A 16,030-nucleotide genomic window follows, 5' to 3' on the forward strand; every position below is an offset into this window, starting at 1 on the left:
CGGACTGATCGATCCCACTGTGACTGCACAGCCTGAGTCTGCAGAGAGCCTGAGCCAGGTGCTGGGACGGGAGCCCCAGGGCCCAGGCAAATACTTGAAATGCTGCTACTGTTAACTCTTTCACTGCTGATCCAAGCCTGAGACAGGAGCCCCACCCAACCCCCTGCAGTGCCCATTTCGGGGCACGGTGTCGCACGGGGGCTCAACCCAGGCTGGGGGGCATCTGGCTTAGTCTCACCATGGGGCAGGGGGGTTTCAACTTTCAAAGGTGCTTGATGCACCTGCCATTTGTTCCCTTCCCCCACCTCCACCAGGCCAAAGCCCCCAGACAGCGTAAGGCCCCGCAGGGCCCCTGCTCCACCCAGGGCCTGGTGCCCGCCCGGTCGGAGGAAGCTGCCGCGTGGGAGAGCTGCACTCTGCAGCTCCCTGCCTGGGGCAAAGGGCATCCCCCAGCGGAGGGGCTCATGCCTGCAGCAGCCAGGGCCAGCAGAGCCCCCGGCTGTCCCAGCTGTGCCCAGCGCCGAAGAGCCAGGCTCAGGTCTGTCCTCAGGCCTCCACTGAAGGGGCAGCTGAGCAGCACAGACCAAGAAGGGAAGCTTGGAGGGTGGGCCCGCTGCAGCTGGAGCCAGTCACAAGCCTCTCAGCTCAGCTCTCAAAAGCAGCCCAGGTTCTTAGCTGCCCCCATGGCCCGAGTTGCAGGGCAGCTGAGCCCTTGCCCTTATTATTTGTACTGCTGCAGCAGCCCCATGAACCCACTCCAGTGTGCCAAGTGCTGTACCTTTGCAATGCTATTAGGTGTATTACAGTAACACCTACATGCTCCATGTGCCAGGTGCTGAACTTTTGCAATGCTATTAGGTGTAATACAGTAACACCTACATGCCCCGTGCACCAGATGCTATACTGTTGCAATGCTATTAGGTGTATTACAGTAACACCTACATGCCCCATGTGCCAGGTGCTGTACCTTTGCAATGCTATTAGGTGTATTACAGTAACACCTACATGCCCCGTGCGCCAGGTGCTGTACCTTTGCAATGCTATTAGGTGTAATACAGTAACACCTACATGCCCCGTGTGCCAGATGCTATACCTTTGCAATGCTATTAGGTGTATTACAGTAACACCTACATGCTCCATGTGCCAGGTGCTGTACCTTTGCAATGCTATTAGGTGTATTACAGTAATACCTATGTGCCCAGTGTGCTTGAAGCTATACACTTTTAATGCTATTACAATAGTGGTATTACAGCAGCACCTTGGTGCCCACTGTGCCAGGTTTTGGACATTTTTAATAGTATTAGGTGTATGATGGTAACACCTACTTACCCCAGTCATGGACCCGGACCCCAGTGCACCAGGTGCTGTACACTTTTAATGCTATTACATGTATTACGGTAACATCTAGAAGCCTCAGTCATGGACCTCAGGCAATACATGTTTAATGCTATTAGGTGTACTATGGTAGTACTGAGGTCTCCAGTGTGCCAGGCCCTGTACACGTCTCATGCTATTAGGTGAAATACAGTCACAACTAAGAGCCCCAGTCAAGGGCCAGACCTCAGCGTGCCAGGGGCTGCCAGACACAGAGCAGAAAGGCAGCCCCTAAGTCTATGAGGTGGAGACAGATGCAAGAGAGGAACGCCACCCTACACGCCCCAGCTCTCTGCATTAACATCTCCAAGCTCTTTTCAAAGGATGAAATGTCACAGGCTACAGCCGAGGAAACTGAGGCACAGAGGTGCATGGGGATGTGGTGAAGGTGACACAATAGCAAAGAGGGTGGTCCTGACTGACAGTACCCCACCCCCACTGCCTCCTGGCAGAGCTAGAGAGGTCGAAATATTGCTAACAGCACTGAGGAGAGTGAAAGTCACAAGCATCCCCAAACATCTGACACTAGAAATCTGCAACTTAGATACCCCCAACAGCCTTAACTCTGCCCCTATAGAGCGCCAGTCTCCCATCTTCCCTTGCTAAAGTGGGGGGACAGAGGATGGGCTCAAACACGTGGCAAGGGAGCCAGCCCAGCGAGGCTTGTTCCCATGTCCCCTGGCTGCAGGGAAACCCAGCCCTTGGTGCCTCACTGGCCTAAGGGATCACAGTGGCCCGAGGCTGGTGTCAGATCGAGCCCTGCAGCAGCAGTCGTGCGTGGGAGCAGCCGGCTGAGAAGGACGGCAGGAGAGACCATGCAGGGAACTGGAGATGCAGCGGCACAACCTGCGTTTAGCTCCAGCTCTGGGCTGCTGCAAGTCCTGCTCCTGCTCCATGCCTCAGTTTCCCCTCCCACTTCATCTACTGAGATGAGGCTCCTTGGGGCAGAAGGGTCCATGCAGGACAGTGGCCCCTGCCTGGGGAGTGTGAAAGGCCTGCCGGGCAGGAGGCTGGGCGGTGCCTGGTGCAATGCAGCCCAGATTTGCAGGGAGCGTGGGAGGCGCCCATGGGAGGGCTGCCGGTCCCATGGGGCAGGCTCCAGTTGGCTCTGGCCTGGCCGGGGCTGGTTGCGCTGCCCAGATGCTGCCATAGACAGATTCCCCTCCTAGCCTGCTCAATGCAGCTTTCCCCTCCTCCTCCCACTGATTCACTCTCCTGCCCCCTCCTGCGGCTGGGGCCCTGCCCAACCAGGCCCTGAGCTCATGTGAACCTGAGGGCTGGCGGCTCCTCCTGGCTCTGAGCCCCGGCACATGGAACCTGCTTCCTTCCTGCCCCTGGCTGCCCTGGGGGGAGGGCCGAGGCCCCTTGCATGAACCCTGGGTGGAGGCCCAAGCCCTTTAGGCCTTGCAGCCCCCTGAGGAGCAGGGTCCCTGGCTGCCAGGGGCTCCAGGCAGCATCACAGCAGCTGGGAAGAGGCTGCTCTGGGGGAGGGGAACATGGACCGGCAGGGCTCAGCTGAGCATCTCCCACTCCCTCCAGGCAAGGAGCAGAAAGGAGGAAGAGGCACTGGGCAAGCACTCAGCATGGCCTGACCCCAGCAGGAGCCAAGTGGGGCCGAGAGGGCACCCTGGCTGCCTGGGTTCCAGTTGTGGCTTGCCAGCTGGCGGCGTGCCTCAGTTTCCCCTCCCACCCTGGAATGCTTTAGGGCCAGGATGGTCTGGGCAACGCCTGCCGCGAGAAGCATGCAGAAGGTGCCGGGCGACCAGCAGCCAGGGTGCTGAACCTGTCCATTGGTTTTGCTGGGCCAGGCCTGTGGCCCTCGCTTCAGGCTGCACATGGGGGAGGGGCAGGCCTGGGCCCACGGTGCTGAGGCATTACCGTGAATTGTATGACGGCTAGCCAGGCCAGCCCATGAGCAGCTGCATTGTGCAGAGCTCACCGGATCCAGGCTGCCCCCCTCCTCCCCCTTCCCCCGGCACAAGGGGCAAGAGCAGAAACTCTCTGGAAGCAGCTTCCAGCAGGCTGGCTGCAAGCACCACAGCAGGCCAAGTGGCAGAGCCAGCAATGCCTAGGGCAGCTGGCACCCGGCCAGGGTAACCCCACCCCAGCGAGGGGCAGCCCATCCCCGCGGGAGCCTCGCTGGGGTCCCCGGGGGAGCACTGGCACCAGGCCCAGGGGTGCAGTGCTGCAGAGAGCAGCATGGCTCAGCAGGGGGCGCTCTCCCATGCAGGGCAGCAGCAGGGGAGAACTGGCAACCTGCCCCAGCCGAGGGGTCCTCCAGCAACACCAGAGCTACCTGTAATCCCAGCCTGTCCCCCGCCCCAGGAGCCCGGCCGGGGTGCGAACACGGAGCCACGGCTCCGCAGAAGAGACGGGCTGATTACAGGAGCCGAAGGGCTGGCTGGAGTAACCAAACCGACTCCCTGCATTGCCTACAGATGCATCTGCTTCCTTCCACCCGGAGAAAGGGGAGACAAGGAAAACCAACCCCCCCACCCGACACGCTCGGCCCTTGCTCTAAACGCAGCACCTCCCACCGCCAGGGCCAGGCGGCACTACAGCCCCACGTCCTGTTTATGTTCAAAACAACTCCGCTGCTTCTGCCCCCCATCCCCCCCAGCCGCCCCTCCCGCCCGCCTCGCTGCTGCTGCTTTTCCTGGCTGGAGGAAGCGTGGGAAAGCACGGGGCTCGGTTCCTGACGGGAAGTGCCTTTAATTTCTTCTTATTCTTTCTATGGAGGAGGAGGAAACAGAACAAAACCAGCCAAGGGGAGCTCGTGGGCTGAAGTAGCCCAGCCTCGCTGAGGTGCACGGGACAGCTGAGTCATGGGGAGGGTAGGGAGCGGTGTTAATATGCCCGGGGGGGGGAAGGGGGGGTACAAAGGCATAGAAGGAGAGATGAATCTTCCCTGCTCCCCCCTCGCCTTTGGGCTCAGCATGGAAATGAGGCGACTGTTCCATTCGACCCCTGCATTAATCCACTGCCAAACAGGACAGGGAGGTGAGGAAATTATTCTGACAGGCACAGATCTCAATTGTCTTTCCAGCTGCACCAGCAGCCTCAGTAGGTTTCACCCTGATGCATTTGAGCCTGTTGCAGAGCTGAGAGCTAACCCTGGTTTGCTGAAAGCCCCCGGAGTTCCCTTCCAGGCATTGGGGGTGAGGGGGTAGCAATGCGGCACAGTCTCAGCTGGGTCCCAGCCCAGAGCCCGGCCGAGTAAGGGAACGCTGCCCCTGCTCCTTCCACTCCGGGCCCAGCCAGCCTTGGTCTCGGGCGAGAACCCAGGCCCCATTGCCCCGAATGCAAACAGGTCTGCTCCCCCTTGAACAGCGTCCACCCACAACTGCAGCGTTAACCCGTGCCAGGGACCCTCCACACTCCCCCATCCGCTGCCTTCCCAATGCCAGACAAGGCCCCCTGGTCAGCGCAGGCGTACCCCCCGCAGGAGGCCAGACGCTGCCGCTCGCTTCCTGCCAACCACAGGAAGGGATAGTCACAATCCAAGGATCTTACTTCAAAATTCAAGCGCGTGGCTTTATGGCTCCACGGCTCCAGTGGCTTTATTGTGGGTAGGCTCCCCCGTGGCACAGTGACATCGCAAGGCTGCTTAGGACTCACCGCACACCTTGCTCCAGGGAGTCCTCGCCCTCCCCCTCCCCCATGCACCCGAGTGGCGTGAAGCCAGCAGGTTCAGCAGGCCAGCCGGGTTGGCATCACAGCGCTGAGGGGACAAGGGCCGTGCAGGAAGGAAGGGGAGGCGGCCCCGGGAAGGTAAGAAAGGAGGCAGGTGGCAGGCTCAGGGGAGGAACGTCGTGAGGAAACTGAATTCAGTGCCCAGGAGCGTGGGCAGAGGCTGGCAGCTGGAGGTGTCTTTTGTTTTACAAGTGCTCTGCCAGCTGCCCCTTTTGTTTGTACACTTGCCCAGCGCGCGGCCTGACACCCCAGCATGGCCGGTGTGGCCAAGGCAGATCATGAGGCCCACACCCCGCCGGTACGGAGGGACTGCCCTGCTAGATGGCTTGTGACCGCTGCCACAGCAGCCCCTGGCCATGCTGAAATCCCCCTGGCCTTTCGCCAGGAGCCAGTGGGTCCGCTGCCCCTCCCTAGGGACATGGTGACTTCAGAGCCCACCCGCTACCCCACCCCTGACTAGGCGGAAGCAGCAAGGCAGGGCTGCGTGGGTGGGAGCTGCCTGGAGAAGAGGACCCTTTATTTGCACGTGTACCTCTGCGCCATCCACGCCAACCAGAGCAGCACGGTGCCCTCTCTCCTCTGAAGGAAACACCATGGAAGGGGGCAAGCTAGATGCTCACCCCCCTCCCCCGGCTTGCAGTGAAGTCCAGTTCCCTGCAGACACACGGCCCCCGCAGGGCTCTGGAGAGCGGCCCTGACGGCAGTTCTGCAGGCCTTGCTGCTGGGGTGCCGCTGCTGGCAGCCTGCCCCAGACCGTGCGCCGGAGGGGTGGTGAGACGCCCGCCAGCGCGTGGGGCGACACAGGACAGTCACTGCTGCTTGGACCGAGGCCAGAGCCGGCTTGCCAGGGAGCCCAGGAAAAGCTGCTGCTGCTTCTTGTTCTTGGACAGGTCGGCGAGGCGCTGCTGTTCCTCCTGCAGGCACAGGGAAGGACACAAAGCCCACATTACTGGGGCACGCTCCCACCTCCCCAGCCCACGGGGCCCCGACAGCCCCGAGCTTCCGGGAACCTCCTCGTAGCCTGAGTCCTCTCTGGTCTGGCGACCAGGGCTGGCTCACGAGCCACAGCCCGGAAGGGACCCTGCCCACCCAGCTCCCAGATGTAGGAACAGGCTCCGACTGCCAGCTCCATGCGTTCACTCCCAGCCATCCCTCCAGAGGCGCCGGAGCCACGCCCACTGCCCGGGGGCCGAGTCAGCGTGTGAGCCTCACCAGAGGATGCTCCAGTTACAGAGGTGGGCCCGTCCCCGAGGTGGGCCCGTCCCCGAGACGTTCTTGCGCAATACAGCTCAGGGGCTTGTGGGAGCACCGGCTTCTAGTCCCAGCGCTGCTGCTGGCCGGCCTGGGGCAGTCACTGCCTTGCTCCGTGCCTCAGTTTCCCCACATGTACCATACTGACCTGCCTTGTAAAGCTCTCTGAGCTCTGAAGAAGAACTCGGGCGCAGTCATGACAAGGTAACAGCTACATGGGTTCTGACAAGTAAAACCCCCAGCGTGGACGCCACCCCCCGCTCTCCAGGGGCCTGGCAGGTACTTCCGGCGGGATGGCTTGTCTGGTACGTTTGTAAGCCAATAGAACGAAGACGCCTGTGGTACCTTAGAGCCGTGGTGTCCAGCCAGTTCTGAACTAGCCACGCTCATGGGGCTAGTGTGTTGGACACCACGGCCGTAGAGACAAAGGCTCCTGTGGGCCACAACTCTGCCAGACTCTGACCCGCCACACATTATGCCTGAGTAAATATCAGGCTGTAGGGTGCCCCGGGACTCCTCGTTGCTACCACGGCTGCCCCGAGACGTTCACGCCCACACCCCGCAGCGCCACGGTATCTGTGTGCAGAGCAGCACCAGGCAAGGGCTCCCACGTGCAAGCCCCGCCCCCTCCACGTGGCTGATCCCTCACCACCATCCAGCACCTGCCTAGTCTCCATAGCGCACCCGGCAAGCGGGGAGGGGACGGGACGTTTGAACAGACACACGACTCCACTGGGGAGTTATTCCGAAAGACGGTGAGTGCCACACGACCAGGCCTGTGACTGCCAAGGAACAGCACCGGCTTAAGCGGAGCAGCAAGCTCACTTGGAAAGCGCCCGGCAGTGCGGGCACAGCCCGAGCCCCAGCCCCACGTCTGTCCCACGGGGCCAGCGAGCAGGAACCTGCCCGGCTCCAGCGTCTCCCTCCTGCCCTTACTGTGTTTCATCTACTGCCACTAAGCCCTGCGGGGCCGGGTCTGTCTGCGCAGCGCTGGCCCAGCCTGCTCCCCCACCCCCTTCGGCCGGGGCCGCGAGGTCAGCGCCCTTACTTGCTCCAGCTGCGTCTGCCTGCGTTTAAAGGCTTCCAGTGGGTCAGCCTCCAGCGAGTAGTTCTCCAGCACCGTCCGCACGTCCTCCACCCCACTCATGGCAATAGCTGTGGGGCAAGGAGAGGTGAGCACGCCGGCCTCAGAGGCAGGGACTCAGGTGCTGCTGGGGATCAGAGGCTCAGGGCAACAGGCTCTTCCGGGGGGACCACAAGACCCCACTTGCAGCCCAGGCCCTGCCACATGTGTATCACCACATCCCATGGGGTGGGGACACGGGCCAGGGGCTGCTCTCAGGCCCTTCTCTTCCCCCCGGCAGCTGGAAGGTCTGTGGCTCCAGCTACTGGCCCAACCAGGGGGCATGGCCTCAGAAGGGGAGAGCGCCGCTCCAAAGGCAACTTTCAAAAGTGGGAGGGGCCATGGCCCCCAGGCCTCCCTCTTGTGGTGCCCCAGGTAAGGCCCCCCGGAAAGGCAGCCCAGTCCTGGGACGCGTGGGAAAGATGCCAGGAGCAGCAGCTACGCTGGCAGCCCCTCGGCTTTCCTCTCCCCCCAGTCCGGCCCCCCACGGGCGGGGGAGGCTGTCTCCTGGACTCCCACTGGCCCAGGGCTTCCTCGCCGCAGGAACAGGCCCGGCGACCCCTGAGTCACCACCCAGACAGGCGGCAGGAGCTGCCTCTACCGTCCCATGGCTTCCCGAAGGAGCCCATCGCCAAGGGCCTCCCGGCGGCAGCAGGCCCCTCCCCTTACTCTTCAGGAAGGCGGCGAGGTCGAAGAGCGTCCTGTCGTCGGAGCTACCGTCCCACTTCTTGAGCGCCAGGCCGTTGAAGGGCTGCAGGTGGAAGGCCTCCTTCTTGCAGTCCACCACCACCACCTTGGCCGGGTCTCTGTTCAGGCAGGAAATGTCCTAGCGGTAGGGACAGGAGACAGAAGCTGAAAGCTGCTCTCTCCAGCATCCTAGAACCCCACACAGCCGGCACCGTGGGGCGCTGCAGGACCTCCAGTGGGCCCCCCACAACCCCTCCTCCCAACAGCGGCATTCAGGCGGCCTGGCCACCCGGTGGGGTCAGAGCTGCCTCGGACGACAGAGCAGCTGCCCTCTGCTGGCAGCCCCAGAGTTTCACGCGTGGCAGGGAAGCGCGAGCAGCTCTGCCCGAGGGGTGGGCACCAGAAGCGGCATCCCCAGCTCCAGAGGGATTTCAGACAAGTCCATCGGGCACAGCTCTGCAGTAGCGGGGACAGATCAGTGCCAGGCCCCGGGCACCCGAGGCTGGGGGGGGGCAGAAACCCTAGGACTTGTCTCCTCAGGGATGGGAGACTTGGCTAGTTGATCCGCAGGGTTGCTGGTCACTCTCACTCCGAGGCAGCTGTTCCTCAGCCTAGACGTCCCCCACTCCACGCCAGGGCCAAATAAGGAGGGCAGTTTGCCTCTGACTTGGCACAGTGTCCAGGGCTCACCGTGGGGCAAAGCCGTTCAAGAAAACTGCCAGCGACTCAGCCCATCACCCCGCCCGCTCTGCCGGAGGGGCTGTGGCGTCTCAGCACACAGATCCATAGCTGGCAGGCAGGCTCACAGCCCAGGGTCGGAGGGCTCAGAGCAACTATTACAGGGAGCTCTTCTGCCTGTGCTCTGGGGTGGGGGAAGAGATGCCACCCCCTCCGCTGGGACGATGCACCCCTGCTTGTTAGATCCCTCTCCGCTCCCCCCCCCCCCGCATGTCAGTCACAGCCCACTGCTGGGGGACGTGCTTCTCCAACTAGGAGTTCTCTCTGTGCACATTTCCAGGTTACCTGGCAGGCTTCCCACTGGGCCAGAGGCGCAGCACAGGGCTCAGAGCCCAGAGCCAAGTCTACTCATGGCTCCACCCCGCACGTCTCTCATAGCTGGGTTCAGCCCAAAGCGTGCACGGCGAACCACAGAAATGCAGCCACCTCTGGGGACAGGGTGACAGGCAGCAAGTCCCAACCCAGTGCCCTATCCGCTAGGATGCACTGCCTCCCGCCTACAGCGTCTGGATGATCCCATGACCTTGCCAGAGCACCTCAGACAGGGGGTGGAAGAGGCTAACGCATGGGAAGGGTGGGGGGACTGCGGCAGGGTCCCTGTGTTCCCCACAAGGGCTGCCAGCAGGGAGGGAGGCAGAGTCCCGGCATCAGATCCCTGCTCGTGGGGCTATGACAGCACAGAAGAGACACCAGGGAAACCCATTTGCAAGCAGAGTTAACCCGGAGTGTTTTATAGCCCCAGCCGTACGCAGGACTGGGCCCCCCCAAGGGTCCCCCCACGCAGCTCCCTGATCCGATTTACACCCTTGCGGCCCTGCCCCCCGCAACGTTCCAACTGCAAACAAGGAACAGCCCACTGGGAGATCAATCCCGGGTCCCAGACCAGCGAGTGCTTCCTAAAGCATCCACCTCTTGGACAGAGCAGCAGGGCTTCTCCTAGCAAAGCCACCTGCCCCTCCACCCCTCACAAACCAGCAACACTGGGAGAGAGACGCACGCCCTGCCCACCCTGGGGCAGCAGATGGGAGGTGAGGAGGAGGGGCAGGGGGGAGAACACAGACAGAAGGTCCATAGCGAAGCAAAACATCCCTGCTCCATTGTGGGGCACGGACAGAGGGGCTCAAATTACAGAGCACGTGGGCTGGGGAAAGGGAGGGCAGCTTACCCCAGGCTGAGCGCTGCCCGTGAGCGCAAAGGCGATGGGACTATTTCGTGAATGGGGGGGGGTATGGCCTCACACAGGGACAGGGCTAACAGCACTGCCCCCTGCTTACGTTCTTGGTGCCCTGAGGGGAAGAAGATGTAGAACAGAATCCATTTGGAGCCGCCCACATCCCTGCAATGGGTCTAACCTGCCTGGCGGGGGGTTACTGCCCAGAGGCAGCGGGACAGACATGTCCTGGGACAGGTGTGTCTTCCGCTGCATTTGACACGGGATACAAGGTCAGGCAGCGATCGCAGAGAGCCGCACTAAGGCAGCAGGCAGCTGCTGTACGTACCATCACTCGCTGGAGGACAAAGCAAGATGCGGGTGCTCCCCCCAGCCAGGAGACAAACTGAAATTAGCATACAGGGCAGCATGTCTCTGGGTGGCTGAGGGAATGGGGGGGGGGAAGCCTCTTGTTAAACACAAGTCTGTGGAGCGAAAGCTCTCCCAGGTTTGGTAATAATCTAGCACACTCTGGCAAGGATCTTTGCCATTCCAAAGCAGCAAAGCTGCCTTTGTTTTAAAAGGGATCTGCACAAGGGAATGAATTGCATTTCCCTCCCATTTTCATCCTTTACAACACTGCTAACAAGGGCCCCCCCTCTGGCAATTTTGCTCATTTTAAAGCCAGAAATATTAAGAGTGATCTTCCCTTGACTGTTCCCCTTTCCTTGTCATCCCGCACAAACAGCTGTTTCAGCGAGGAGCCAGGGTTTCTGACCCCAGATCAGTTCTCTCCAGCGTTGGAGTTTATTGGGCACTGACTCCAAGTTTTAATACCTGGAACAAAAGTTGCTTTTGCCTCTGAATCTGGCTTTGTTTCTTTGGGCTCTGCAGGGTCGCCAATCTGCCAGTTCTCCTAGGGCAGCGCTTTCCTTTTTTTTTTTTAAAGCCACGGAACCCTTTTAAACTCGAAAGAATTTTGCGGAATCCCTAACAGTCTAATATACGGACATCAGCGCTGAGTAGCGACATCATCCCCACTCTCTGGCGACGCTGGCGTTACACAGGGACACTTATCGCAGCAAATACAAATGAAAATGGTTTTCAATACAATTCACAAATGCTTAAATATTAATGACTTTTTAAAAAGTTATAAAATGTTGTTGTAATGGAATTGTCTCGCGGAAACCTTATTTTCACTTTGCGGAACCCCGGGGTTCCACGGAACACCATTGGGGAAACACTGCCGGAGGGGGTTGGAGAGCAGACACAACCCGAGTGTGTCTACATGAGGACATCCAGGAAAATGAATCCCCAGGAACGATTAGGCAGATTAGCTTTTGGACAGCCCTGCAGATCTGTGGCTATTCCCTTCCTATCCAGGGGCATCTGAATCCGCGGGTGCAGTTGCATTGTTTGCCATTTTGGACGATCAGCTGGAGTTCCAAGTGTTTGTATCCATGCAGGGCTCTACCCATGCGGATACTTTTATTCAGTCATAAAGTGACTTCAAGGCCCTTTATCTGAATTCACTTCCAAATTCAATTAAGCTCACCCAATTTAGGCCATTAATTCCAAAGCAGTGTGCCCACACAGGGCTGTAATGCAGTCTAACAAAAGGTGTCAATTTACACTGGATTCATTTGATTGATCCTCCTGAGGTCAGGGACTTGGCTACACGAGCTGGCGAATGTACTGAAGCATCACGCTGCAGAACGGACGTGGGCTGGATCCAAAAGTTTAGTGGGCCAGATGTAGCCCACGGACTGTATTTTGCCCCCTGATGTATAGGACTATGCTAATGGGAACAAGGGACTTTTAGTCCCCACCAGCAGCGTCAGCACCCTCTTGGAAAGGCTCTGCCCTTCGCACCCCCAGTCTGCAGTGCAGCGAAGGTCAGACACTCAATGAGTCCCCCATGGCAAGAAGTCCCAATATCTGAAACCAAACCCTGCCCCCAAGGCCTCATGAACGAAAGGGTGCAAAGCCAGGTGCTCCCCTTTGCAAGCAGGATTGCAGCCAGAAAAGGTTGCTCCCACAGACTGTGGCTGTCGGTTTGCACGAGTCAAAACGATGCTGGCTCTGCCGACACCCTGAAACCTGGGATCTGCCCAGACAGCCCTCTCCATGGAACAGCCCCATTCTCTGACAGACACTAGAACATGCCCGGCGCCAGCAGCTGTGACACAGCCTGAGAGCAGAGCCACACAGGGTCACATCGCCAGGAAGCAGAACTCGATGTCCCTTCTGACCACTTCTCTCAGCAAACGCCAGAGGCACTGGAAGGCTTCTCGGCTCCTTCGGCCTCCATCACACCCTGGAGAGGAGGTCGGCTCCTTCATCCCAGCTCTGCCGTTTGCAGCTTTCTCAAGGAAAGGCTGTAAAGAGTTTCTGTGGCTTCTACAGGGATGGAGCGGCTGGTGCCAAGGCTTAAATGCAAACTTGGTAGCTGGTGAGGCTCACCACACAAATCCCACTGCACCAGGGGTGCCCATTCTGGGCAAAGAGCCAAGATAGCAATGGATCCAGCACGAAGAGCCCGGGGCAAAGTTGTCGAGCTGAGCCTCTGGTTGGCCACAGCTCCACTACACAAGCTGGCAAAACTCTGCACCAAGAATCTCCGAAGAGGAGCGACCCAAGCTGAGAGGCAGAGCCGTGTGACGAGTCCACGACTGGAGCAGCACAGGGAGGGGGCAGACAAGGACGGAGGGGCGTGCACAGAGCTGGAGGACCAGGTGTCATCAGGGAATGTAGTTCTGAAAGCTGCATTTTAACTACAAAACCCACAAAGGTTTCAGAACCAGTTCCCTGTTCACTCCAGCACAGATCTGTTATGAGACTCTTTTGGGCTCTCCCACCCAAGGATGCGGCGACACGATTCAAGCCAGAACCCCCAGGAAAAATACCTTAACGTGGTGTCCGTCCAGGTAACGGGTGGCATCTCGGAAAAGCCGATAGGAGACGAATCCATGAGGGTCCACACTGTCAATCAGGGGGAATGCCGTCTGGAGGGGAAAAGGAGGAGTGACTCAAGGCCTGGACTAGACAAAGGTAGCCACAGCCCTTCACTCCCAGACACACACTGAAAACCATTCGGGGTCAGCAACAGAGCGCATGAGGAACAACGCGGAGGTATATGAAACTAACGAAAACCAGGGACAGGTTTCAGAATTCAGGGACAACAGCTGCATGCAGCTGGCTTGAAAATGGAAACATCTTCCCCTGAAAAATGTAATGTTTTAGAAAACAACATCCCAAATGGGGACAAAAAGTCAAAATGGTGCCATTTTTCTCTGGGAAGCCATTTCCAGAAAAAAAATCCATTGAAGGAGAATGGAAACAAACATTTTTCAACTTTTGAGTGTGAAACTGACAAGACATGAGCAATCGGGGAGCCATGATTTTGATTTTTCCAATAGAAAGCTATCGATTTTTTTCTCTGTAAAAGAGAATTTACACACAGAAAAATTCTGTTTTGCAAAAAGGGCATTTTGGGTTGGAAAAAAAAAATCAGATGGATAATTCCCGACCAGCTTTCAAAAGGGATGCCAGGCATTTCTTCCAGGGTGCATGTAAAGCAAAAATGGCTTTCAGTCACCCCAATATAACCCCGAATCCATGGTGTCCCTTGATGTCTCAGGCCAAGTGTGGGTACAGTAACACAAGAGATGTGGAGGGGAGGAGGCTAGAAAAACCACAGGTCAGGGATGCTGAGAGGAACAAGGCAAGGTTAAGAATGACCCAGGTCTCCAGCACACCTCACAAAAACTGGAGTCTCCTCTCCCTCAAGCTCACCATTCACATAAATATTGTGAGCAACACTGGATGGGGTATTGAATCATTCTCATGGATGGCAGGGATGGCAGGCCGGGGGAGGCTGTCTCTCCCCAAACAGCCTAATGTAGTAAGTTGAGAGTTGGGAACATCAAGTCAGCAGGCCTGAAATCTAGTGAGCAAAACTTTGGCTCAATAGAACTGCAAGCAGGAAAGAGGCTTAGCTTTAAAAAAAAAAAAAAAAAAAGTATAAGCCAGGTTAAGCATAGAAAACGCCAGAATGTACCAGGCACAGGCTGTAAGCACATTCCAGAGGGGTTGTAACAGAAGCCTCGCTGAGAAACATTTTGGTACCAACCACCTCCCCAGAGTACATACCGACCTAGGTCTAGGACCAGGTTGGAGTTGACAGCACGAAGAATAGTAAGCGAACCCCACTTCTGGGAGATACGGAGTGGTAACCAGGCAACAGAGGGTGGCAACCTAATGCGTCAGTAATTTGTAGCTCGTCTGTGCCAATGTATAAAAGTGCACCCCAAAGGGTGATCACCAGCTGGCCATGGAGGGGCGCTGGAAATTCAGGGCGCTTAGTGGGTGTTAAGTTCATTGCCACGGCTCACGTCAGGTGTGGCGGCGCAGCAGCAAGTTTGTTCACTAACATTATTATTGTTTGTTGTTTGGCAACAAATCTGCTCAGGTCATTTCGATCCTTATTTAATTTGTGGTCTCTGGGGGCTCTTTCAGGAGTCTCTCGTCAACTAGAGAGGGAGCAAACGCATGCATGCACGCAGCTGAAAGTTTAGCATCACTGACGGAGTAAAGGACCCGTCAGGAACCTATCAGAACAACGGGTTTTTTAAAGTTTCATTCCACTATGTACTGAAGGCAGGTCTGGATCCTTCTGGGGAGACTCATTGGAAAGACCTTGCCCGGCATAGCAAGATGGACACCTGTACCTGGGAGCCTGTGAATAAACAATCAACCCTACAGTGGGCTGAGCCACCCCCTAATGCCAGGATTAAGGGCCACGACACAGCGTGCCAGACTTGCTAGCACGAGGAGCGCAGGGCATCCCCACCTGCCCACACTGCTGGCTCGGCCTCTCCCTTGTTTGTCAGATTGCTAGAAAAGTCTCAGTCTCCCCCATCCTCTTTTATGCAGGCCATGCCAGCCGCACCTGTCTGAGACCTCCCGGCTCATGGCCCTCCCCGGCCCCGGCACTCACCATGCCCGTCTCCGAGGTAAAGATAACGATCTCGTAGTGCGGTGCCAGCTGCTGGAACAGACTGTCGATGCCTGGTCTCTTCTTAAAGCGCCAGCCGGTTACTAGCTGGGGACAAAGGGAGAGAGAGAAAGGAAAGCCATGAAATGACCATGCGCTATGCAAGGAGAGGAGCTGATTTTCACAGAGAGGCAGGCATGGGGTGCCAGGCGGCATTGCACTGGCTGGCAGGGCGAGGAGCCAAGCATTCTTCACGACATGGCAGCGCTGTGCGAGGGAACAAGGCGCCTGGAAGTCTGGGAAAGTGGCCAGCAGTTCTTCATGAGATGCTCTCTGACTCATGTAGCATCACAGCCAATGTTCTCTCGAATCTCTTCCATCCAGGTGCAGATTAGGGATGTAAAAGAGCAGTCGACTATGTCATTAACCGATAAGCCTAGTCAACTACTCTCATTCTTCCCCCTACTCCCCGTGCTTTGCTTCCTCTGTATCAGAGGCAGCAGTGCAGGCTGACAGGCAGCTGGTCTGTGCAGGGAGCTGGTTTCTTAAACTGGCTCCTCTTGCAGACGAGCTCCCAGATGCCACCCACACTGCTGAATGGCCCACGACTGTGCTAAACCAACGCTCCAATCCAAAGCCACCCTGCTCCGTGGCTGGTGATTTAGCAACTCACATGCAGGAGTGGTGTCAGGGTTAACTGGAAGTTAGCAGCTGCTCTCGCCACAGGGACCCCTCTGTGTAAGAGCCAGGGCTGGCCAGCCCACTTAAACAGAGCGACCAGCTGCCCCTCACGTGCACAGGCACCCCAGGCTACCCACCACGGCCTGGGAGGCCAGTGTCTCAAGCCTCCCTTCCCTTGTGTACTGGGGCTGTTTTGTGGCCAAGTTTACCATGTCCAATTCCCAGTCGTTTTACATGCGCCCCTTGCTGTGGGTCAGAACGCCATGTCCCTGTTACCTCTGGGCCATCCACCCTCCTCCTCCATTGACAGAGGGGCGAGCAGACCACACTGAAGCAG

General features: G+C 58.1%; 1 protein-coding gene across 2 annotated transcripts in view; it reads right to left on the reverse strand.

Moving 5' to 3' along the window:
* Positions 1–1,357: 1,357 nt before the first annotated feature.
* The window catches only part of TIMM50 (translocase of inner mitochondrial membrane 50), a 56,847-nt gene continuing 42,174 nt past the window's right edge, over positions 1,358–16,030 (reverse strand). For both annotated transcript variants that reach the window (XM_089769943.1, XM_075915314.2), the window contains 5 exons: positions 15,016–15,120; positions 12,923–13,021; positions 8,111–8,267; positions 7,367–7,473; positions 1,358–5,981 (listed from right to left, as the gene is read on the reverse strand). In XM_089769943.1, coding sequence (XP_089626069.1) covers positions 5,877–5,981; positions 7,367–7,473; positions 8,111–8,267; positions 12,923–13,021; positions 15,016–15,120 — 573 coding nt within the window. In that variant the 3' untranslated portion in view covers positions 1,358–5,876. The remainder of the gene's footprint in view (positions 5,982–7,366; positions 7,474–8,110; positions 8,268–12,922; positions 13,022–15,015; positions 15,121–16,030) is intronic.

This window comes from Pelodiscus sinensis, chromosome 18 (assembly GCF_052426305.1).
Source record: "Pelodiscus sinensis isolate ZL-2025 chromosome 18, ASM5242630v1, whole genome shotgun sequence".
Taxonomy (NCBI): Eukaryota; Metazoa; Chordata; order Testudines; family Trionychidae; genus Pelodiscus; species Pelodiscus sinensis.